Source organism: Hippoglossus stenolepis, chromosome 13 (genome assembly GCF_022539355.2).
Source record: "Hippoglossus stenolepis isolate QCI-W04-F060 chromosome 13, HSTE1.2, whole genome shotgun sequence".
NCBI lineage: Eukaryota > Metazoa > Chordata > Actinopteri > Pleuronectiformes > Pleuronectidae > Hippoglossus > Hippoglossus stenolepis.
Genome location: NC_061495.1, coordinates 98,541 through 124,275, shown reverse-complemented (window position 1 = coordinate 124,275; position 25,735 = coordinate 98,541). Strand labels below are relative to the sequence as shown.

At 41.2% G+C, this 25,735-nt stretch overlaps 2 protein-coding genes across 7 annotated transcripts in view; one reads left to right on the top strand and one right to left on the bottom strand.

Annotated features, from left to right (window-relative positions):
• The window catches only part of LOC118120114 (abl interactor 2-like), an 882,953-nt gene that overhangs the window by 776,725 nt on the left and 80,493 nt on the right, over positions 1-25,735 (bottom strand). The gene's annotated exons all lie outside the window — the stretch shown is intronic.
• LOC118120573 (kinesin heavy chain) lies at positions 745-25,308 on the top strand. Its single transcript, XM_035175662.2, has 26 exons — positions 745-1,138; positions 2,750-2,837; positions 3,045-3,118; positions 3,418-3,522; positions 3,880-3,928; positions 4,033-4,088; positions 4,597-4,684; positions 8,325-8,449; positions 8,780-8,884; positions 9,053-9,201; positions 10,602-10,750; positions 12,436-12,605; positions 12,735-12,803; positions 12,902-13,108; positions 13,335-13,481; positions 13,713-13,901; positions 14,102-14,219; positions 14,356-14,432; positions 16,997-17,106; positions 17,335-17,436; positions 17,728-17,788; positions 17,868-17,939; positions 20,074-20,178; positions 20,667-20,883; positions 21,089-21,269; positions 23,165-25,308. Exons 1-25 carry the CDS (start codon positions 1,004-1,006, stop codon positions 21,244-21,246), a joined length of 2,925 nt encoding a protein of 974 aa, XP_035031553.1. The 5' UTR covers positions 745-1,003; the 3' UTR covers positions 21,247-21,269; positions 23,165-25,308.

Genomic DNA, 25,735 nt, shown 5'->3' with positions numbered 1-25,735 from the left:
ACTTCATCAGCTACTTGAACACCTTTGTCTGTTCCATTTATAAAAGGCATCTTCTCCTCGGTATCAAAGAACAAGAAACTGAAAATTCAATTGAAGTCTGAGAAACAGGAGTTAGAGAGATGTCAGAATAAATTCAAACAGTCTTCTTTGTCATGGGGATGTTTTCATTTCTTTTGTTCACGGCTTGAAAGAGGTAACTAATAAACTGTTCAACTAAACTTTGACAAACTAACAGATTGTGACAGAAACTTTTATTTTTTTTGGATGGAACAACTTGTTCATGACTTTCTTTGAGACACAGCTAAACATAGCTAGACCATTATACTGGTACCGTGCAGGCTGGCTCTGAAGTATGAGTTACCATGGTGACTGAGCAGGAATTAATTCAAGGAATAGATCTCTCACTTAAATAAGCCAGATTTATTAGAGTTAACCAGGATTTTAATTTAGCCTGTTTGATGAAATACTAACCCTAACTGCATCAGTTATTGATAACGATATCGTTTGTATCTACAGATAGATTTTATCTGTGTTTAGTGTTTTTATTTCACGTGTGATGAAAACATGAGAATCACATGAGTGATGATTGAAAACATCAAAAGCTTTAATTCATGTTCTAATAATAGAAGGTTCAGTCATTGATACTAAGTGTGATCAATAACTGATCATAATTATTGATCAATGATGTCATTACACATTTTCACAGATTGACTCCATGTCCCAGAGTTCCTCACGGCTCGGGGCTCCAGTGTGATGGGAGTGTTCAGCGGAGCCTCCTCGATGATCTGACCGAGCTCAGAGCGTCTCTGCCGGTCAATTTCGGGTGATTTATCCGTGGTTTGGTTTGTATTGACCGGACCAAGACCAGGTCCAGGACCAGGACCAGGATCAGGATCAGGATCAGGATCAGGATCAGGATCAGGACCAGGACCAGGACCAGGACCAGGATCAGGATCAGGATCAGGACAAGGACCAGGAGAAGGACCAGGGTGTGTTGACGGTGATGGCGGATGCGGGGCAGTGCGGGCTGTGCGGGGTGAAGGTGATGTGTCGCTTCAGGCCGCTGAACGAAGCGGAGCGAAGCCGCGGAGACAAATTTATCCCCAAATTCAATGGAGATGAGACGGTGGTTGTGTCGGTGAGTGTCCGTTACTGTCCGTTATTGTTCGTTACCGTCCGTTATTCTCCGTTACTGTCTGTTACTCTCTGTTACTGTCTGTAACTGTCCGTTATTTTCTGTTACTGTCTGTTACTGTTCGTTATTGTCTGTTATTGTCTGTTACTGTCCGCTACTGTCCGCTACTGTCTGTTACTGTCTGTTACCACCTGTTACCGTCTGTTACCGTCTGTTACTGTCTGTTACCGTCTGTTACGGTCTGTTACGGTCTGTTACCGTCTGTTACTGTCTGTTACTGTCCGTTATTTTCCGTTACTGTCTGTTACTGTTCGTTATTGTCTGTTATTGTCTGTTATTGTCTGTTACTGTCCGCTACTGTCTGTTACTGTCTGTTACCACCTGTTACCGTCTGTTACCGTCTGTTACTGTCTGTTACCGTCTGTTGCTGTCTGTTACCGTCTGTTATTGTCTGTTACTGTCTGTTATTGTCTTGTATTGTCCGTTACTGACAATTACTGTCCGTTATTGTCCGTTACTGTCTGTTACTGCTCGTTATTGTCTGTTACTGTCTGTTATTGTCCGTTACTGTCTGCTTCTCTGCTACTGTCTGTTATTGTCTGTTACTGTCCGTTATTGTCCGTTACTGTCTGTAACTGTCTGTAACTGTCCGTTATATTCCGTTACTGTCTGTTACTGTTCGTTATTGTCCGCTACTGTTTGTTACCGTCTGTTACTGTCTGTTACCGTCTGTTACTGTCTGTTATTGTCTGTTACTGTCTTTTATTGTCAGTTGCTGACAATTACTGTCCGTTATTGTCCGTTACTGTCTGTTACTGCTCGTTATTGTCTGTTGCTGTCTGTTGCTGTCTGTTATTGTCTGTTACTGTCTGTTATTGTCCGTTACTATCTGTTGCTGTTTGTTACTGTCTGTTACTGTTTGCTTCTCTGCTACTGTCTGTTATTGTCTGTTACTGTCCGTTACTGTCTGTTATTGTCCGTTACTGTCTGTTACTGTCTGTTACTGTCTGTTACTGTTCGTTATTGTCTGTTATTGTCTGTTACTGTCCGCTACTGTCTGTTACCATCTGTTACCGTCTGTTACTGTCTGTTACCGTCTGTTACTGTCTGTTGTTGTCTGTTACTGTCTGTTGTTGTCTTTTATTGTCCGTTACTGACTATTACTGTCCGTTATTGTCCGTTACTGTCTGTAACTGCTCGTTATTGTTTGTTGCTGTCTGTTATTGTCTGTTACTGTCTGTTATTGTCTGTTACTGTCTGTTGCTCTTCGTTATTGTCTGTTACTGTCTGCTTCTCTGCTATTGTCTGTTATTGTCTGTTACTGCATTATTGTCTGTTACTGTCCGTTATTGTCTGTTACTGTCTGCTACTGTCTGTAACTGTCTGTTACTTTTCGTTATTGTCTGTTGCTGTAAAATATAGACACGTGAACATCTTTGGACAGATGTTCATCACAACATCTGTACAGGCTGTTCTCGTTTTATTCTATGTTCTGATTAGTCAATGTTTCCAGTTCAGTGGGGATGTGTTTGTTTTTAACACCCTCAGAGACGCTGTGGGTGGTGACAGTCAAACAGAGGCTTTTATTTTAACAGGTTGTTTCCTGTGTTTCAGGGGAAACCGTATGTGTTTGACAGAGTCTTCGCTCCGAACACGGAACAAGTTCAGGTGTACGACACGTGTGCCAAACAGATCGTCCGAGGTCAGGCACCTGTCTGTCTGTCTACCTGTCTGTCTACCTGTCTGTCTTTCTCTGATCAGTACAGTCACAGATTGTTTTTATATAAATATTTTGTATCTGGATAAAACAAAAGTGAGGAAAAAATCGTTGTTGTTATGTTGTGTTGTAATTGTGGTTTGTTATGTGTATTGTGTGTTGTTCTTGTTATTATATATTGTTGTGTTGCAGATGTGTTGGGCGGATATAATGGGACGATCTTTGCGTACGGTCAGACGGCGTCAGGAAAGACTCACACTATGGAGGTGAGTTTTTAAATAAAGCTAAAATGTTTTAGCAACTTGTGTCTGTTTATGTTTAAACAATATATATGTTTTAATTATGTTTCAATGATGTTTGAATGATCTTTCAATATGTTTTTAATTATGTTCAAAATTACCATGTTTTAAGAATGTTTGAAATAATATTAGGATTAGGGAATTTATCAAGGTTGTAATCATGTTTTATTAATGTTTTAATCATGTTTTATTAATGTTTTAACTGGGTTTCTAATGTTTTAATCACGTGGTCCGATTGTTTGATATACTTAACGTTTTTTTTTCAGGGGAACCTTCACGACCCTCCTCTGATGGGAATCATTCCACGGATCTCTCGAGACATTTTTGATCACATCTACTCGATGGACGAAAACCTGGAGTTTCACATCAAGGTGATGATGTCACTGAACTTATTTGTCCACATTCATGATAACAAATTAAATTCAGTTACTTTTAAAAGCTCTGAAGTACAAATTCCACAAAGTATCCGTGAATCAAAGTACTTGTAATGGTTTTATAGAAGGAAAATAAAGTACGTCAAAATGATAATAATCATGTTTACATCTTTAAAATATAAGTATCTGCATCTCATAATAAAATGGTCCAGTTGTACAAAAGGATTAGAAATTTTAATCTGTTTTTCAAAGATTGCAAAACATTAAATCAGTCATTAATCACAATAAATTAATTTCAATGAATCTGTGATTGTAGTTTAGGTTTAACGTCTTAATAAAACTGTCTCTCTGCAGGTATCTTATTTTGAAATCTACCTGGATAAAATCCGAGACCTGCTGGATGGTAAGGATTCAACATCGTTATTGATTAATCAATAATCAATGAATCTTATTGATCAGATACGATTCAGTAAAATGAACCTGCTGACTCATGATTTCATGTTTTAGTGTCAAAGATAAACTTGGCCGTTCACGAGGACAAGAACAGGGTTCCCTTCGTAAAGGTATCTGATCTGGAGTACTACAACATACTGTGTACTACTACACGTTCTTCTGAATCTACGACTGCATGTACTAAGACACATACTACTACATGTTCAACTACACGTACAACCACATGTTCTGTTACATGTACTGCAACATACTGTGTATTACTACAGGTTCTTCTGAATGTTCTACTGCATACTATTACACATACTAATACATATACTACCACATGTACTACAACATGTCCTACTTCATGTACAACTACATGTACAACCACATGTTCTACTACATGTACTACAACATTCACTTCAACATTTACTACAACAGGTACTGCAAAATATATTACATGTACAACCACGAGTACAACTACACGTACAACTACATCTTCTACCACTACATGTACTACAACATGTGCTGCAATATGTACTGTAACACATACTACTAGATGTACTACAACATGTTTGACAACATCATTACTGACACTTGTACTACATGAATACTGCAGTAATAGTGTACTCTGTGTAGGGTTGTACAGAGCGTTTTGTTTCTAGTCCTGATGAGGTGATGGACGTTATCGACGAGGGAAAAGCAAACAGACACGTCGCAGTGACCAGTGAGTCTACTGCTATTACTACTACTGATATTACTACTTCTACAACTACTACCACTATGTTGTGCAATAATGCATTAAACGTGATACCATTAAATGGTGGGCCTTTCGGCATTCAATAAATTTGGTTATCAAAATAAAATATTGAATATTCATATTCAAAATATGAATATTAAATACTAACTTTAATTGATTAAAGTTACCTCGGGGCACCACCCTTCAGAGGAAGGGAAAAAATAGCCAATTTATTGATTAAGTCTCATAAAAGTACTAACTACAAATTTGGAACTCTGATTAATAATTAAATTAATAACTACCAAAATTACCATATAGATAGTTAGCAAAGTTGAAGGATATCGAGTTCTTGACAGTGTAGAAGGAGGTAAAATTCACACTTATGCAACATTCATTAAAACAACATTTGTGAAAGAAAAAACATTTATTATGAAGATAATAAAGTATAAAAACACAAATTACTAGAGGTGTACTTACTATATAAATATGTGTATGTGAGTGTGTGTGTGTGTCTGTGTGAGTAGGGTTGGGTTAGGGTTAGGGTTAGTGTGAGTGAGTGTGCTTTCAAAATGGCGGCTGGCCCCTTTGAGGGCAATAAACCATCCCCCTGGTATGTTTACGACATGTAGTGGGGGTCAGAGAGATGTGTGTGGAGATATGTGTGTGTGTGTTGGTGCCAAATTAGAGAAAGTTACTAGATGCATGCAAAGAAAGAATGAAGAGCATAACATAACTAACATTAACTTTCAAATAACTTATAACCAAAATATCACAGCAACACAAATCAAACTTATAAACATCACATGGAATCGAATAAACAGTCTTTGCTTAGCCTAGTATAATTATTAAGCGCAGTTGTGTTACCCGTCCATGAAAAGGGAAAAAAGGTTGATGTGCTGTTCGAAGTCCAGTGAAGTCGTCTTGCTGGTTTGTGGCTCCTGTTTTTGTAGTTCTGCTGCGCGATGCAGCTCTTGTGCCATTTGTTAGGCAGGACCTCGCGTCGCTGCCTTTTGGAAGGTTTTAGCAGTCTGCTCCAGTCAGACCTGCTTGAAGGTTGGCAGAGCTTGGATTGGGAGGAAGATTCCCTCGCTCGGTGAGTGGAAAGCTGCATCTCTCCTCCATTGAAGTTGAGCAGAAAGAGAGGTGAGAAAGTGAGCTGGATAGCCGCACTTCTCCTCTCTGAGGGTTGCGTGGAAAGAGAAAGAAGGGGGGAGAGCTGGGCTTATATTGGCCTGGTGACCTCATGGGTCATGAGGCCCAGAGTGACCAATAGTGGTTGAAACTTGTGTCTCCGGTCGGTTTTCACACCTCTGTGTGACGTTTCAAGCCCCCTGGGAGACTGAGTTCTGGAGGCTCTGGTTTGTCTCCAGAACAAAGAACATGTGCTCGGGATTTGGCCTACACATGTAGGCCGAACTGTAGTTCACAAATACCAGGTCCCAACAACTACTACTACTGAAAGTACTTATACTACTAATACTACTACTACTGATACTACTATTGATACTTCTACTACCACTGATACCACTAACGACTACTATTACTACTGCTACTACTGAAAGCACTACTACAACTACTTTTCAATTCAATTCAATTTAATTTGTATATGGCCAAATCATATATACACTGCTCAGTTGAGTGAGGGAACCTTAATGTTCACAGTGTAAAGTTCAACTTCAGAAATCAAAGTGTCCATTAGAAGAACCAGTGGTTGTGAATCAGTTTCTCTGCTTTGGTGCAAATCAAAGTAAGAACAGGTGAAATGGAGGCGGAAGCAAGACGAGCCCCAAACAGGGAATGTTTCTAATGTGGTGTCCACAGACAGCTGCTCTCTGCTGATCCTTCCTGACTCCTTCTAGTTCGGGGTTCTGCTCCTTGTCACTACTGTTGCTGCTCCTTTGTGTGAGGAGGAACAGGAGGAGACACCAGGAGACCGTTACACCAGGAAAGCTGGACAGTTGAAGAGCATCAAACCAGTAGCAGGACCAGTATCTGCTCCTTTGTGGAGGAACTGGAGGAGCACTGCTCTACAAAATGACCTCCATCTGGCTACTGGTGTGTTTCTGACCAAACTGTCAGAAACAGACTCCATGAGGAGGCCTGAGGGCCGACGTCCTCTAGTGGGACCTGAGCTCACAGCTCTATTCACCAGAGAACACCAGGACCAGCAGGTTCACCACTGGAGCCTTGTTCTCCTCACAGATGAGAGCTGGTTCACACTGAGCACATGTGACAGGTGTGAAAGAGTCTGGAGAAGCTGTGGTGAACGTGAAGCTGCTGTAACATCATCTATGACCAGTTTGGTGGATCAGTGAAGGTCTGAGGAGGCAGATCCTGGGAGGGTCATACAGACCGTCACAGCCAACGGCTCCCTGACTGCTGTTAGGTACCAGGATGAAATCCTCAGAGCGATTGTCAGATCTTACGCTGGTGCAGGGGCCCCTGGGTTCCTCCTGGTGCAGTGGCCCCTGAGTTCCTCCTGGTGCAGTAGACCCTGGGTTCCCCCTGTTGCAGTGGACCCTTTGTTCCTCCTGGTGCAGTAGACCCTGGGTTCCTCCTGATGCAGTGGCCCCTGGGTTCCTCCTGGTGCAGTGGCCCTGTCTGGTTGGCCCTGGTTTCTCCTGTTGCAGTGGACCCTGGGTTCCTCCTGGTGCAGTAGACCCTGTGTTCCTCCTGGTGCAGTTGGTCCTGGGTTCCTCCTGGTGCAGTGGACCCTGGGTTCCTCCTGGTGCAGTTGGTCCTGGGTTCCTCCTGGTGCAGTGGCCCTGGTTTTCTCCTGGTGCAGTGGACCCTGGGTTCCTCCTGGTGCAGTAGACCCTGTGTTCCTCCTGGTGCAGTTGGTCCTGGGTTCCTCCTGGCAGTGGCTCCTGGTTCCTCCTGGTGCAGTGGCCCCTGGGTTCCTCCTGGTGCAGTGGTCCCTGAGTTCCTCCTGGTGCAGTGGACCCTGGGTTCCCCCTGTTGCAGTGGACCCTTTGTTCCTCCTGGTGCAGTAGACCCTGGGTTCCTCCTGATGCAGTGGCCCCTGGGTTCCTCCTGGTGCAGTAGACCCTGTGTTCCTCCTGGTGCAGTTGGTCCTGGGTTCCTCCTGGTGCAGTAGACCCTGTGTTCCTCCTGGTGCAGTTGGTCCTGGGTTCCTCCTGGTGCATTGATGCCATTGACTGCTCCTCTGACCTAAATCCAGTTGAGCACCTATTGGACGTCATGTGTTGGTGCATCTGATTGGTCGTTGTTAAGACATTTTGTTCTCAAATAATTATACAATGTTCATCAGTAAAGATTTTCAACTTGAATCATTCATTAAGATCTGATGTGTGATTTCAGTGTCCCTTAATTCCTTTGAGCAGTGCATATGATCTCAAGGCTCTCCACATATTTAAGTCGAGACTTTAAAAATTATAGAGAAACCAACAGTGCCAACAATGAGCTGAATCCTCCTGCTGCTGCAGAAATTTATAGAATAAAGAAACTAAAGTTATTTCTGAACTTTGGAGCTTGTGAATCTTTTCAAATAAAATCCCAAATCAAAACGAAGAACCCCCAAAAACAAGCATAATGGATCTCCTTTAATGTGTTTACGCGTTTTTCCTCTGAGGACAATGACTGATTTAATGTGGTTTTCCTCTTGCAGACATGAACGAGCACAGCTCTCGAAGTCACAGTATTTTTCAGATCAACATCAAGCAGGAGAATGTGGAGACGGAGACGAAACTGTCGGGAAAACTTTACCTGGTCGACCTGGCAGGCAGCGAGAAGGTGTCTGTCTCTCACCTGTCTGCCCTCCCCTGTCTGTGTCTTTTCACCTATCTGACACTAACTTGTCTAACATGTCTTTCTCTATTAACCTGTCTGTATCTCACCTGTTTGTCTCTAACTGGTTTTCTCTCTCACATAACTGTCTTTCCCCTGTCTGTCTCCAGCCTTTCTGTCTCTATTCACCTGTCTGTCTGTATTCACCTGTCTATCCTTCCCTGTGTGTCTCTATTCACCTGCCTGTCTTTCTCCTGTCTATCTCTATTTACCTGTCTTCCCTCGTCTCTCTCTCACCTGTCTTGTTTTTGACCTGTCTGTCCTTCTGTTGTTCAGGTGAGTAAGACAGGGGCAGAGGGCGCCGTGTTGGACGAAGCAAAGAACATCAACAAGTCTCTGTCGGCTCTCGGGAACGTCATCGCTGCTTTGAGTGAAGGGACGGTTAGTGACATGTGACTTCCTGTCTCACTGCTTCAGTGTCCTAGTGTTACACAACTTTACTTCCTGTGCTCAGTAATACATTTATTTGATGATTTTATTTTTGTAAGGTATTAGATCTGTCAACATGTATGAAGATATTTGACATGTTTGTGTCTTTATGGTGTGTAGAAAACCCACGTCCCGTACAGAGACAGTAAGATGACTCGAATTCTTCAGGACTCTTTGGGAGGAAACTGCCGAACGACCATCATCATCTGCTGCTCGCCGTCCATTTACAATGAGACAGAGACCAAGTCCACGCTCATGTTTGGACAGAGGTACTGAACAGGAAGCCCTGAGATACAGTACTTGCCAAAGTAAAATACTTAGAGTCTTCAAATGAATTCTATATCAAAGCTGCAGTTGTCGTAGGATCATTGATGACATTATCGCTGTCATTGATTCTTTTTACTTTATTTTCTTGATCTTGAGAAACAAAAAAACATCTCAGCACAAACTCATGAAATTTGGGATTTTAGAAAAACAAAGTTGATTCTCCAGAATCTGTAGAGACATTCACATAATTTTTAATGTGTGTCCATCCATCAGTTCGTCCATCAGTCCATCCATTAGTCCGTCCATTAGTCTGTCGATTAGTCCATCCATCAGTCCGTCCATCAGACTGTCCATCAGTCTGTCCATCAGTCCACCCATCAGTCTGTCCATCGGACCGTTCATCAGTCTGTCTATCAGACCGTCCATCAGACCGTCCATCAGTCCACCCATTAGTCCGTCCAACAGTCCGTCCATCAGTCCACCCATCAGTCCACTCATCGGTCCGTCCATTGGACCGTCCAACAGTCCGTCCATTAGCCCATCCATCAGTCCATCCATCAGTCGTCCGTCAGACTGTCCAACAGTCCGTCCATCAGTCCATCCATTAGTCAACCCATCAATCCATCCATCGGACCGTCCATCAGTCCGTCCATCAGACCACCCATCAGTCCATCCATTAGTCTGTCAATTAGTCCATCCATTAGTCCGTCCATCAGGCTGTCGTACAGTCCGTCCATCAGTCTGCCCATCAGCCCACATGACGAAAAGATGGAGAGGTGTGCTCTCTCTGTCTTAGGCTCCCCATGTATCAATGTGGACGGGCAGGGAGGTCCCAGAGCCATGCTGCCAAATGTTACTTATGCAGATTCAAATAAAGATTTCTTTGACTAGAATGGTCCTGACTGAAATCTAAATTATGGTCAAAGGTCACAGTGTCCTTACAAACATGCTTCTGCTGTAATGCAAGAATCATGCAATACTTGCATGAAATAATAATAAAGCAAGATACTTAATGACTTATTAAATGACTTAAAACTTGTCATGACAAATGATGAGTCTGCACAGATATGGATGTATAATTAAATTTTTGATTGGTGGCTGTCATAGTCATAGAACTGCGAGGTGGAAAAATCGAATTCTAGGTCTTCAGATGAATAATGTGGAATAAAAGGTCAGAAGTCAGAGCTGCAGCACAAGTATTATTTATACTTCAGTACAGTAGTTTAGTTCTTCTGTACCAGCAGTACTTTACCTAGATTCCTGAAGTTCTAAATGAGATCAGTTCGCCTGTATGTTGCAATGAAAATACATTCATCAACAGTTTTCCTTCTATCGACACGAGCAGCGACTTGACTCGCACAGGATGTCCCAGGTAGAACCACATCCTGTGTTTCTGTTTCAGAGCTAAAACCATAAAGAACACTGTGTCTGTGAACCTGGAGCTGACGGCAGAGGAGTGGAAGAAAAAGTATGAGAAGGAGAAAGAGAAGAACAGGAGTCTGAACGTTGTCATTCAGAAACTGGAGAATGAGCTGAAACGCTGGAGAAAAGGTGAACAAAATAATCCAGTGTTCACATTTTAAAACCATCATTGTTTCAGGAAGGTGGGTCATAAAAAAGCCATAGAGGTCATGATGTCTGATCTACTGAGCAGCAACATGACTTTCATAGTACTGGGGTAGGGTTAGGGTACCTACCCCACTTAGGGGTACCTACCCCACTAACCCCCATACAAGCCAGTAGCCACTCAGATTTACCTTTAGCCTCAGCCTACCCTTAAGTTCGTCCAAAAACACTCGATGACGCTAAGGTGCACAACTCAAGATCAGTCCCTAACATCCGCTAGTGGCTGCTAACATCTCCTGGTAGTTTGTAACTTCATTTGTGCAGAAGACCTTCAAACGTACAAGAGATATTTTCTAACATCTTGTCCTGTATTCTAAAAAAAATACTAACATTATTTATAAAAAGTTTGCTTAAAATTAAGATGATAATAATTGTATACATATATATGTATATATCCGCATATATATATGTATACATAGTATCTTACATAGTACATAGTATTAGTATTGTTTATAACAGTAAAAGTACTAAATATTGAATGTATATAATAATAATAATTATATGCATATATGTATATATACACATAAATACACATAGTAGCCTACATAGCAATAGTATTAGTAATAGCAGTAAAAGTAGTAGTTCTAGTAATAGTACCAGTATAAGTACTAATACTAATACTGTTACTAGTACGAATGAAAGTAATAGTATCAGCAATTGTTATAGTTATAGTAACAGTAAAATTATTCGTAATAGTATTAGTAACAGTAAAAGTAACATTACTAGAACTAGTAAAAGTAATAGTAAATTAAACTCTAATAATGTTATTAGTAGTATTAGTGATAGTAACTGCAATAGAATTAGTAACAGTGAAAGTAATTGTAATAGGGGTTAGAAATTTGTACTAATAGTTGTAGTTACAGTCACATTAAAAGTAATATTACTAGAACTAAAGTTCTAAAAAAGTACCATTAATAGTAAAAATACTAGTACTAATTAAAGTAACAGTAATAGCATTAGTAGCAGTAAAATTAAATGTTAATAGTATTAGTAACAGTAAAGGTAATAGTTATAGAAAAGTAATAGTAACAGGACAGTAACAGTAATCATCAATCAATCACATGTTATTTGTCTCATATTGACAGTTTGTCTCATAAATGTTAACAAGGATCAACTTCCTCTGTTCTTAACTCAACAAGAGTAAAACAAAAACTTTATTAACAGTAAATAAAGCTCAGAGAGTCCCATGTGAGGATCCTCTCCCAGGACACAAGTCCAACAGATGCTGATGGAACTGAACACATCAACACAACAACAGGATTCACTACATGAGAAGAACCAGTTTGTAACATCATGGAAAAGTGGCAGTAATAGTTCAGTCAGACAACTGACATGTGAAATGTTTATTGCATCAAAATATACTGTTTGACGTTCCGACTTCGTCACTCCCCCAGATATAGGAGTGATGAGCAAATATTTATAACCCCCGTCGGAGCCTACAGGTGGATGCTGGGGTGGTGGAGGCAGCAATACTGATGCAGCAGTGGAGAATGAGATGTAACATGATTGGAGCAGTGAGGTGGAGAGTGAAGCGTATGACATGAGTGGTGCAGCACAGCTAAATCTAAAGCTTGTGATTGGTTGATGAAAGAAGTTAAATGTCTGTCCAGGTGAGTGTGTACCTGTGGACGAGCAGCTGAGCAACAGGAACAGGAAGAGCACCACCGACACCACACTGGTGATGGACAGCTTGGCCACGCCCAGCGACCCTCTATCTGAAGAGGAGAAGATTCGATATGAGGCGCTCATCACTGACCTTTACAAGCAACTGGATGACAAAGTGAGTTTCACCTGAATCTGCTCAGGTTACTTTAGTTAGTTATGGTAATTATCTTTAGTTTGAGTAATGGTTAGTCAGAGTAACAATATGTTAAGGTAATGGTTATTGATATGGTGACTCATGTTTCAGGATGATGAGATCAATCAACAGAGTCAGTTGTCAGAGAAACTTAAACAGCAGCTGATCGATCAGGATGAGGTAAGTGTTACTGTCCCATATGTCCATGAATTAATAACTGATAACCATCATTTATAACCACCCATTGATAACCATTATTGATCCCTTCACTCGTCTAGCTGTTGGCGTTGAGCCGTCAGGACTATGAGCGTCTGCAGGGGGAGCTGTCGCGGCTGCACAGAGACAATGATTCCGCCAAAGAGGAAGTGAAGGAGGTGCTTCAGGCTTTAGAGGAGCTCGCCGTCAACTACGACCACAAGAGTCAGGAGGTGGAGGACAAGAACCGCTGTAACGAACAGCTGAATGAGGAGCTTGCACACAAAACTGTGAGGTTAACCCCTTTTTGACTATCTGCTACCATGTTATAACTGATACCACCACCAGATGTTGCTCAAGTAAAACATTTTGAAATTTATCACTCTTGACACTTAATTCTATGAATTGAGTAAAAGTGGGATGTGTTGTGACTCTGAACAGGGTTCGTTGTCTTTATTCATCTAAACTGTGAAAGTTTTGTAGCAATCAGCTATTCTTCTTCTCTGGTATTTGTAGGTGAGTCTGGAGACGGTTCAGAGGGAGTTCTCATCTCTGCAGGATCTCAGCTCGCATCATAAGAAGAGATCTGCTGAGATCCTCAATCTGCTGCTAAGAGACCTGGGAGACATTGGCAGCATCCTCGGAACAAGCGACCTCAAAGCTGTAAGACTCATTTCAGTCATTGTCCTCTACCGCTAACACTCGATATGTCTGAGAACGAAACATCTTTTGTCTCCTACAAAGGATTATTCCCTAATTATTACAACTGTATATTCATTATTCTATCATTGACTCAATTGGTGTAGAAAATATTAAAGATTAGAAAAGATTACAATGAGAAGAGTTTGTTAAAGTCAAACTAATCGTGTCGTTAATAAACTCGTCTCTCTTCAGATGATGGAGACAAGTGGAGCAATGGAGGACGAGTTCACCACTGCTCGTCTCTACATCAGTAAGCTGAAGTCTGAGGTGAAGTCTCTAGTGACCCACAGCAAACAGCTGGAGCTCGACCTGAAGGAAAACACCTACAGGAGGTTGGCGAGCGAAACGGAGCTTAGCCACCTCCAGCTGCTCGTCTCACAGGTGAGATGAGAGGAAGTTTTTCTTCCTGTCTGACAGTCAGTAAGAGCTCAGCACCTGTCAGCGCCAATATTGTTATAAATAACTTCAGCGTCTGTATCTATCAACTTAAAAATCACTACATTCTATATAAGGTAATTATAATACTATCAATATCTTTATTACATTTTCATTTTAGGTATGTCACGTTTCTGTTGTTTCAGCTCCAGGCGAAGTCGTCGTCTCTGACTGACGACCTTCATAAGGTGGAGCAGAAGAAGCGGCAGCTGGAAGAAAGTCAGGATGCTCTGATGGAGGAGTTCGCCAAGCTCCAGGCTCAAGGTCAGAAGTCACCATGGTTAAATGGTAGCACTGCTCTCTGATTGGCTAGCAGCTGTCTGTCAGCATCAAAGTCAGTTCAGAGAAGATGACAGACTGACTGTGTCTGTTTTGTGTGTGTGTGTGTGTGTGTGCACAGATAAAATGCACGAGGTAACAGTGATGGACAAAGAGAAAGAACACATGAGCAGACTGAAGGACGCTGTTGAGATGAAGGTAAAATCATTAAAGCTGTATTATTGATTATTGATCAAATCAAACATCAGAGCAGTAAAACACATGTTAACTTTGCGACCTCTAGTGGTAACTGTGTTTCCTTAATTGTCAATAAAAAAAACTATTGTTCCTATATCATTTTACTAATAGAAATAATAATAATTAATAATTAGTTTAAACCAGCAGCTGACGTTATATTGTTGTTATGGAACAAATGATGTGCTGCAGTCTGCCCCGGTCCTTGGCAGTAACAGCAGGGAATATTATGGTGATAGAGCAGGTGAGGATGGAGTCAATGATGCCAGTGTAGAAGTTCACCATCATCGGCTTTGGCAGGTTGAACTTCTTCAGCTGCTGCAGGAGGTACATCCTCTGCTGGGCTTTTCTGGTGAAGGAGCGGATGTTCAGCTTCCACTTCAGGTCCTGGGTGATGAAGGTGCCCAGGAAGCTGAATGACTCAACGGTGTCCACTGGAGAGTCACACAGGGTGATGATCCCCACCTCAGATGGTGTCAGATGAGGGTGGTGTCGTCTGGAACTTCAGGAGTTTGACGGACTGGTGAGTGGAGGTGCAGCTGTTCGTGCACTGAGAGAAGATCAGAGAAAAAGAATGCAGCCTTGAGGGATCCGGTACTGATGTTCCGGGGGTCAGAGACCTGTTTCCTCACACGTTGCCTACTATCATACAGGAAGTCTGTGATCCTACTGCAGATGGCGTCAGACACGCTCAGCTGGGAGAGCTCGTCCTGGAGCGGAGCAGGGATTATGGTGTTGAATGTAGAGCTGAAGTCCACATACAGCATAGGTTCCTGGGGAGTCCAGGTGCTGGAAGATGAATTGGAGCCATGTTAACCGCATCGTCTACAGATCTATTGACTCTGTAGACAAATTGTAGGGGATCTAGGAGGGGGTTGGTGATGTCCTTGAGGTGGGACAGGACAGGTTGGCTGCTTCGCATGGAAAAGGGTGACACTGTGGTAGAGGGGGAAGGGGGCGCTGTGGTGGGCAGGTGTGGAGAGTCAAAGATCCCTGCTGAGCTGGCAGTGGAGCTCCTGGGCAGGGCTGGTGGGGGGTGGTATCAGGTCTATCCCATTGTCTTTCAAATTGACTGTAGAACTCATTCAGTTGGCCAGGCGCAGGTCATTACTGGAGTGGGGGGGCAGAAGGTTTGTAGTTTGTGATCTGTCTGAGCACTTTCCAGACAGAAGCAGAGTCATCAGCTGAGAACTGGTGTTGGAGTTTCTCTGAGTGCTGTCGTTTAGCATCTCTCACCGCCCTGCTAAACTTGTATTTGGACTCTTTAAACCTGTCCCTGTTCCCACTCCTAAATGTCTTCTTCTTCTTCACCAACCTCAACTGTCTGGGTTACACTGTGAACCAGGGTTTGTCACTGTTGTAACTCACCCTGGTAGGTGATGGGATGCAGCCGTCCTCCCAAAAACTGATGTATGGGTTAGGGTTATTTATCCAGACAGTGGTGCAGTCCAAACACGCTTGAAGGTCCTCCACAGCCTCCCATGTCCACTTCTTACATGTCCTCACAACAGGTTTTGACAGCTTTAATTTCTACCTGTATGCGGAAATCAGGTGAACCATGACGTGGTCAGAGTGTCCCAGTGCAGCCGCGCATGGGATGATGTGATAGGCTCCACTGACTGTCGTGTAGCAGTGATCCAAAGTGTTCTCCTCTCTGGTTGCTTATTTAATAAACTATCTGTATTTTCGTGGAGTTTATGGCTAAGATCTCCTTTGGTAAAGTCGCTGAGGACAATGGCCGGGTATGTTTGCTCTACACATAGTATCTGGTCGGCAAGCGTGCGCTCCTGCACCTTGGCCTGCAGTGGAATGTAAACACTGACCAAGATAAATGAGGCGAACTCAAAGGGAGAGTGAGAGGGTTTACAGTTAATGAAGAAAGTTCCAGCTGCTTTTTGTATAGAAACAGATTCCCCTACCTTTCGTTTTGCCGGAGAGTTGCGTGTCGCGGTCCGCTCTGAACAGTTGGAGGGTTAGGGTTAGCCACGTCTCCATGAAACTCAAGATGAAGACATGCGTCTGTTTCTAGCCACCAGTAACTGAAGCTTGTCCAGTTTGTTGCTCAGTGAACGCACGTTGGAAAGAAATATTCCTGGAAGAGATGAACAATGTCTGCGTTGAGCGCTCCAGCACGTCTCCCCCTCCAGCTGCATTTCACTGAGTGTGCAAAGGTGAGCGCACCTTTGACCAGAATGTCCAGTAATTCCACCGATGAACACAAAAATGATGGAAATAAATCCACTGGAGTTGTTCCTCTAATGTTCAGGAGCTCTTTGCTGGTGAAAGAACTGTGGGTATGACTACAGAAAATCGAATTAACACACAAAACGAGACAAAAATGCGCGCACAAACACAATTAGGCTGCCATCTGTTGCGCCATCTTGGATCATTGGGATAACACATAATAAAACATAACAAACATAATACAACCATAATGAAAGTTATAAAATATTTAATCTAAGAAACAAAATAAAATCAGTGGATGTTAAAGGAGAACTTTGGGAAATGAAGTGCGCTGTGTTCTGCAGACAACTTTAGAAGAACAGATGGAGAACCACAGAGAAGTCCATCAAAAACAACAGAGTCGACTCCGAGACGAGATTGAACAGAAACACAGAGACGCTGAGCAACTCAAAGAGTATGTTATTGATTATTAAACATTACAACTGATCTCTTTTTAGTCACCTGACCTTTTCTGATTAGTATTATATCATCATATTATTGTTGTACAGTGTTAATTTTAACTTCTGCTTGTGTTTAACTTTAGTTTGTCTTTTCTCAGATGTTGCCATGTTTTAGTTTCCTGAATTTTGTTCCTTTTATTTAATTAAAGATGTTCTGTATAAAGTGAATCTGTGTTTTTCAGTGTGAATCAGGCTCTGCAGCTGGAGATGAGGAAGATTCAATCAGACTTTGACAAACTGAAAACTGAGGATGAGAAAAAAGACCAGAAACTTCAAAAACTTCTGTAAGTTTGTCCATCTGTGCTCATCGTAGTCTAAAAATCAATGTGTGTGTGTGTGTTTGTGTATAAAACATTTAACATTTAACATTTCGTTTTTTCTTTGTCATTGTCTGAGCTCTTTTCATCACCACATCAACAACAATTGGATAATCAGGTCCACCTGCTATTCAGCAGAAGAATACATATATATCTCCTATTATTTTGATCTTAGTTAAGCCAGATGACTCATTTATTTCAGATCCTGTGGTCACAATTTGTCTTCAGGTTTTTAAACTTGGTCTCTGTGTGATTCAGGTTCTTGAATGAGAAAAGAGAACAAGCCAAAGACGATCTGAAGGGTCTGGAGGAAACAGTGGTACATGGATTTTGTTTTAACGTTCATCTTCTGAATGTACAGTGACAGATCAGCTGAGTTATTATGTTTTATCCAACAGGCCAAAGAGCTGCAGACACTGAATCACCTTCGTAACCTCTTCATCCAGGATGTCGGCAGCCGAGTCAAGAATGTAAGAAAACCAGAGTTGTTCTGTTAGAATCTTTCATCTTCGATTTCAGTGAATTTAACAGATCTGGTCTAAACAAAAAGTCAGTAAAGATTAAACTTTACAGAATCTCTGAAACATGAAAGAACTAAAACCAGTCTACATATTTGAAACAAGAGGGTCTGTGTCAGTTGTAAACCTATGCAGAGAATTTAGGGTTGTCATTACATTACATTTAGCAGACGCTTTAATCCAAAGCGACTCACAATAAGTGCATCAACCATGAGGGAACAAACCCAGAACAACAAGAATCATGTAAGTACATTAGCTTCAAAAAAGCCAAACTACAGAGTGCTACATGTAAGTGCAACTTGACTTAATATTTGTATTTTATTTACAAACACCAGAGTTAACGATGGTTATCAGATATCATCTTCTTAACCAAGGTGTAGTCGGAAGAGATGTGTCTTTAGTCTGTGGAGGAAGATGTGTAGACTTTCTGTCCTGATGTCATTGTGGAGCTCGTTCCACCAGTTAGGAGCCAGGACAGGAAACAGTTGTGTTGTTGTTGTTGAGTGGCAGTTGTCCCTCGCAACTACTAGTGTCTTGAAGTGGATGCGGGCAGCCACTGGTAACCAGTGAAGGGAGCGGAGGAGCTGCTGCATTCTGGATGAGCTGCAGAGGTCAGATAGCACTAGCAGGTAGACCTGCTAGGAGGGAGGTGCAGTAGTCTAGGCATGAGATGACCAGAGCCTGGACCAGAACCTGGACCAGAGCCTGGACCAGAACCTGCGCCGCCTTCTGAGTGAGAAGGGGACGTATTCTTCTGATGTTGTGCAGCATGTATCTACAGGAACGGCTGTTGCAGTAATGTTGGCAGTGAGGGAGAGATGACTGTCGAGTGTCACACCCAGGTTCCTAGCAGTCTGGGGGGGCTAACACAGAGTTGTCAAAGGTAATAGTCAGGACATGGGTGGGAGGAGCCTTTCCCTGGAAGGAAAAGTAGTTCAGTCTTATCAAGGGTTAGGGTCAGACAGACAGAGATTCCTGCTGCTACCTGTGTTTCAGATTGGGGAAAAGAGAGGATTAGTTGGGTGTCATCAGCGTAGCTGTGGTAGGAAAAGCCATGTGAGTGAATGACAGAGCCGAGAGAGAAGAGGAGGGGACCCAGGATGGAACCTTGAGGGACCCCAGTAGTGAGAGGACAAGGTTCAGACACAGATCCTCTCCAAGTTACCCGGTAAGTGCGGTCGTTGAGGTAGGATGAGAGCAGGGAGAGAGCAGAGCCTGAGACACCCAGGTCCTGAGGGGGGGAATAAGGATCTGGTGGTTCACTGTGTCAAATGCAGCAGAGAGGTCTAGAAGGATGAGGACAGAGGAGAGAGAGGCGGCTCTAGCAGTGTGAAGCTGCTCAGAGACAGCAAGGAGGACAGTCTCAGTTGAGTGGCCTTGAAACCAGACTGGTGAGGGTCAAGAAGGTTGTTATGGTGGAGATGGGAGGAGAGTTGATTAAAGATAGCTCGCTCAAGTGCTTTGGAGAGAATGTCTGACAACATTTAAGAGACTGAGCTTTATTATGGTCTGGTGTCTGTTAAGAGTTCAGATACAAGACTTGTTTTAATCAAGACCAACAATGAGCAAAATATTTCATTCTGAAGAATTTCAGGAAACTACTTCAAATGTCATTAACTGACTTGACACTCAAAGAATTGGAGCAGGACATGAAGCTGTGTGATGTGTTGTATGATGAAGAACCCAAACCCTCAGAGATTATTTGTGGATCATTCAAAAATGCATAAAAAAAACAATTTAACAAAAGAGGGATGAATGACACAACTGTCTCTATGACAAGGGTTAGCCTAAGCTAACATAACCCTAAAAATCTATCTCTACGAGTATGATTAGCCTCAGGTATTACTGACTCTAACACTCTTTGTAGAATACAATAGAAGTGTGGAGTTTTAATTAGCTGCAGATATTGATATTATATTAGAACTGAAACATTTGACTTGTTTTGTGATTAACCTCGTCAGCTTCGACGTGGGGAGATGTTTAAATGATGAAAGCATAACTTAGTTTCTCTGTGACTGAGACGTCCAGATGTTCAGTGATGAACGTGATCATCGGCGCTGATGTTTACTTATTGTTTTTTTAACAGAGTTTAGAGAACGATAGCGATGACGCCGGTGGCAGTTTGGCTCAGAGACAGAGGATCGTCTTCTTAGAAAATAACCTGGAGCAGCTCAGTAAGGTTCACAAACAGGTGAGTGACTCAACCTCTGGACAATGGTAGTTATGTTATAGGGTTAGTTTTGGTTACCTAGGGTTAGGGACAGTTATGGTTATGTTTATTTATTTTATTTATCTAACACATTTGACAGAAAACTGAATAAATTTCTATATTTCTACAGTCCTTTCCCTTCAAACACAGAAATAACACAAACTCTGACTGGAGTTCGATGTTTGATAAATACACACCTTCTGTAATATATATATATATATATATATATATATATATATATTATGATATTTTTTTGTCTTGATGACCATTCAAAGGTCTTTACAGTTTTACCATTCACCCATTCACACACTCATTCATACAGTGCATCTATGTGCAGCACTAAAGGACTGGGATCGAACTGACGATTTTCTGGTTAGTGGACGACCCACTCTATCTCTTGAGCCACAGCTGCCTCTGTCTGATACAGATTGAGTCACAAAGCTTCAACAAGTTTAACTTTTGCTCTGCAGCTGGTGCGGGACAACGCAGACCTTCGCTGTGAGCTGCCCAAGCAGGAAAAACGCCTGCGGGCCACAGCAGAGCGAGTGAAATCTTTGGAATCTTCCCTGAAGGACGCCAAGCAGTCAGCTGTTAGAGACCGGAAACGATACCAACAGGAAGTGGACCGCATCAAAGAAGCTGTCTGCTCTAAGAATGTCTCCAGAAGAGGGCACTCTGCTCAGATAGGTGAGGAAACAGCTGCTATGATCCAAACTCAATAGACTGAGTCAGATCTTCTGACAGGTACGTCCTCAGGGGTGCGCTACAGGACATCATTAAAATCTGAGGAGCCGAAATAGGATCGGGACAATCAGATTTTTATTTGTTGATTGTTTATTTACTTTTACTAAACGATGAACAGTTGATTCACCTGTGACCTTTCTCCTTGTAGCTAAGCCAATAAGAGCCGGACATCAGCAGCCGTCATCCTCTGCATCCATCAGACTGACCATCAGAGGAGGGGGGGCGCCATCGAATCGACGCCATCTCTCCCCCCGACAACAACACAACCACAGCTACAACACAACAAGTGCAACATCAACCCCATAAGAGCCACGGCAGGTTAGATACAGGTGAGTCACCAGGGGTCTGTATTGAAAAGTGAGTTTAACATACCAAGGATATCTTTCCGATATCTGGGTGAACTTAACCTAACAATCAGAGTCAGGCTAAGTGGTCACATGACGATAGTTTTCAACTCGTTAAGTTAACTTAGGTTTTCTTAATCAAGATCTGAGCACGTACAAATGAAAGGGGCAGAGTTTACTGCACATGAATGATCACAGACATTTTGACTGACAGCAGAGCCTCATATTTCACAACGAGGATCAAACTGTTGTACAATAAAAATCAGAGGACAACAAACATCCAGAATAATAGAAACAGTTACAGCTGCTAAATGCAGGAAGAACAGCTGGTAAAACATCTGGGATTGTGTGATAGTGTCAGTTACAACGCCCCCTGGTAAAAATATATTACGTGACCATGATATAATAACGTGGGTGAATTAGATAAATAACTCAGGGCGATGAGATCTGAGTCTGTTGTTTACTAACAAGACGAGTGGAAGTGAAGTGAAGAAGCTTCTTGATGAGAAACGTTTGAATCCCATGATGTGGACACACACTGAGTCTGAGGACACACACTGTCTGCACTGACTCTGAGGACACACTGTGACTCTGAGGACACACACTGTCTGCACTGTCTCTGAGGACACACTCTGACTCTGAGGAGTCGGAGCCTCTGCAAACAGAGAGATTGAGATGTACTGGGTGAGTTAGAGGCTGAGATCCACTTCACCAACCAGACATTGATTTAAACTTCCCTTATCCTTCCCTTTAAGGAGAGTGTGCACCACACAACAGTGTAGAGTCACTTTGGTGAGTGTTCGAGTCCCAGAGAGGGAGGGGGGGGCTGTCACAAGGTAAATGTGTAAACTATCTGTCCCCCAAATAAATATTTATTTCACAGGATGAAGCTACTCAAAGGATCAAAGTATTAAAGTATGTGAGGTTCTCCTCCGCTAACACTCCCAGTACATCAGTATCAGTAAGTGGAGCAGATGCAGTCTGTGGTACTGGGAGCACTTTACGGGTCAGGCTGGTTCTGTTGGGCTCCAGCAGCTGACAGAGGTTCATCCTCTGAGGAGAATCTAGATCTTTCAGAAGCTCATCAGAGGAGCTCAAAGGATCTTGTGGGTCTCTGAAGACCCTGGTCCACCTCAGAGACTCAAACAATCCACACCAGCTCCACAGACCCTCTAAGAACATGATGTCATGGTTCAAAGGAAGGGATTCGTCAGTGGGCGGAGCTTTATACTGTTTGATCTCATATCTCCAACTTAACCTGGAGCAGGTTAGCTGCCCAGCGTAAGTTACCGTGGTGATTTACCCGATAACAAGTCAACGAGCTTCGTAGGACTGAAAACTCGAAATTAAACTTGAAGTTAACCTGATAACCACAAATCCTACTTCATAGTTCAGGCCTCAGCACAGCAACAAGTCAACCACTGCAACATCACAACAACCACAACAGCAACACAACAACCGTAACATCACAACCACAGTCACAACATAACAGCCACAGCAACAACAACAGCAACACAACCACAGGAACAACACAACCACTGCAACAACACAACATCACAACCACAGCTACAACACAATAAGAAAACTTTAGCGACAACACATCACAACCACAGCAAGAATATACAACCTAACCCTAACTCTCTATTGGGCTTTATGTGTGTTGCTTCCCTATTCGGCATTAATAGGCTTCTGGACTTAAAAGGAACACTTTCATTGTTATTAATCAAATTATATAATTAATCACACATGCTAGTACGAGCCCCCAGATGAAATATCTCCCCCTGACAACAACTACACAACACCACAACCACAGCAACAACATGATAATGAAAAGAGTAACCAAAATGTATAACTGAGGTTTTTGTTTACTGTCTTCGCAGGAAGTAGAATACGACAGGATCACTTTTCTTCGGATCCTCTGTCTTATTCTGACCACTTTGCCTTTAGTGGAACCTGGAGACCACCTTAACAACCATTCCACCTTAACTGCCAACAAGTGCTTTCTTTTCTCATTTCTATTTTTATGAGTTAAATGATTATTAAATGTGTTAAATTATGATTTTAATTAGTTAAGTTATGATTTAATGAGTTAAATTATGATGTTATTATTATTTTAATGAGGTAAAAGGAGTTAAATGACTATTTTACTGATGGAAATTATGATTTTAATGTTTTAAATATGATTTACTGAGTTAAATTATGATTTCAATTTGTTAAATTATGATTTAAATAGGTTAATTGATTATTTGAATTAGTTGAAAAATGATTGTAATGAGATAAATGATGATTTGAATGAGTTACGTGGCATCTATTGCACTTCTGTCCGTCCTGGGAGAGGGATCCTCACATGTGTCTCTGAGGTTTCTACCTTCTTTACCTGTTAAAAGTTTTTTTTTGTAGTTTTACTCTTGTTGAGGGTTAAGAACAGAGGATGTGTCACCTTGTTAAAGCCTATGAGACAAACTGTGATTTGTGAATATGGGCTTTACAAATAAAAGTCAATTGATTGATTAAGTAATGATATAATTAATGTTCATTGAGTTTTTCTATTTGTGGTTAAGAAGACATGTGTGTGAACGTAGATTGATGTTATGTTCTCTTATGTTCATCTTTAATGTTGATGCATTAAGATGAAGAAAAAACAAACTTCAAAAATCAATGAAAAATAAGAAATAATCTAAATGTAAATGCAGGGAGATAGAATAAGAAGACATTGAGTCAGAGTTTAGGCATTTATTTTCAAATGATTCAAATTCAACTTTAAACTTTTTTGTTATTTTCTCTTGGAATGATGGTGACTGTAATTTCAGTCTGATGTGAACAACACAAGATATAACACAAATTAAAATTGTTGAGTAAAATATTTTCAATTCGATTTTGTCATGTGGTAGAAAAACGTAATTTCTGTTGTGACAAAGCTTCGGCATCACGTCATTCACTATATTAAAGCTTCATTGAAAATCAATATTCAATATATTAGCTGTTTTTGTTTATTTTATACTGTCATCTACGTAAAGAAGTTCTGGACATGATATTTAAATTAACTTCTCACATCAGCTATTACATTGGTTTTTCATCAACATCAGTGACTTTAATATGATTTAAATTCTCTAAAGATCATTGGAGATAGATTTATTTTATCAAGAGAAAAAAATCATGTTAGAATTGATCACATGCAATTATTATGAGGTCAAAATAACTTAAGTCAGAAATTATAAATCTTGAATTGTATCAGTGAAATTTGACTTAAGTCAGAATGAATGGAAGTAACTTATATTATTGATTATAATAAGTTCTATAATTAGTTATAACTTCTTATACACATCAGTCATAAGTAAAATCAAATATTCTGACTTTGTATCTTTAACAACAAACAGACAAATAAAAAGAATGAAACAGTTCTTAAGTAAAATGACTTTGTCCTGAAATTTGCTGTTTTAGGGTTTCCAAATAATGAAGGATCTACATTATACAATTTTAAATCTATGATGTAGCAATGTATTTCCCCTAATGTTACATGAATTTAAACATTGATATTAATTGTTTTCTGTTTGTCTTTAACTTATTTCTGAACAGTTTTCATACATTTAATCTGTACATCCTACTTTTTGGGACAGTATTGATGAGCTCAGTGTTTTTGTGTAATATTTGTCCAGTGTAAAACAGTGTGAACCTGCTGCTGTGTGTCGTTGGATGTTTCATGAGAATCAGTGTTTAGAGTTGTTGTGTATCTGTGTGTTATTAATGTATAGTGCAGTTGTCTTTCATCCAGTTTGTTACCTGAATCCTAAAATTATGTTTGTGTATTCAAACATACTAGTGAGATGATGTAACACAGCTCACGTCAAATCAATCAAAAAACAGTTCTACTGACTGACTAAATGTATTATCAGTATTATTCAGCACAATTTAACTCTTAAGGTTCCTCCAGGGTTTTTTAAGAATATTCATGGGGATGAAGTAATGATGATGAAAATTTTAATGTGTAATCATTGTGTAATAAACTTGTTTTGTCAAATCCTCATTATGTCTACAATTTTTTGTCTCTTTAAATGTTCAGTCAAATATTGAAAAATTTGTAATTATAAACATTGTAAATGTGGTTGGATTAGGAGAAGTGAGGCGTCTCTAATGAAAGGGTATTAGAGGTGCTCTCTCCATCCCCCAGGAAGGATTAAGGATAAAAGCACATTGGAGAAGGAGATATTCTAGAATAACTTTTTTTGTGAAGTTGGTAGAGACTTGGAAAGTGGTTTCATCAACACTAATAAGGGTACTGCGGATCGATTGGTACCATCCCCGAGCTTCTAAGACCTTGGGAAAGGGAAAACCCTAACCCTCAGAAAAACAGAGGCGATATTTTGGTTTAACTTTTTTGGTGAATGTTGTAGAGACTTGGGATCAGGCTCTACCCCCACTAATGTGGTCACGGCCGATTGATTGGTACCATC

Bases quoted from the DNA above. Each gene is read 5' to 3' on its own strand.
- LOC118120573 (XM_035175662.2), top strand. From the start codon at position 1,004: ATGGCGGATGCGGGGCAGTGCGGGCTGTGCGGGGTGAAGGTGATGTGT. The intron at 12,606-12,734 runs GTGAGTTTCACC...CTCATGTTTCAG, and splicing joins ACAAGCAACTGGATGACAAA to GATGATGAGATCAATCAACA. The intron at 20,884-21,088 runs GTGAGGAAACAG...TTCTCCTTGTAG, and splicing joins AGGGCACTCTGCTCAGATAG to CTAAGCCAATAAGAGCCGGA.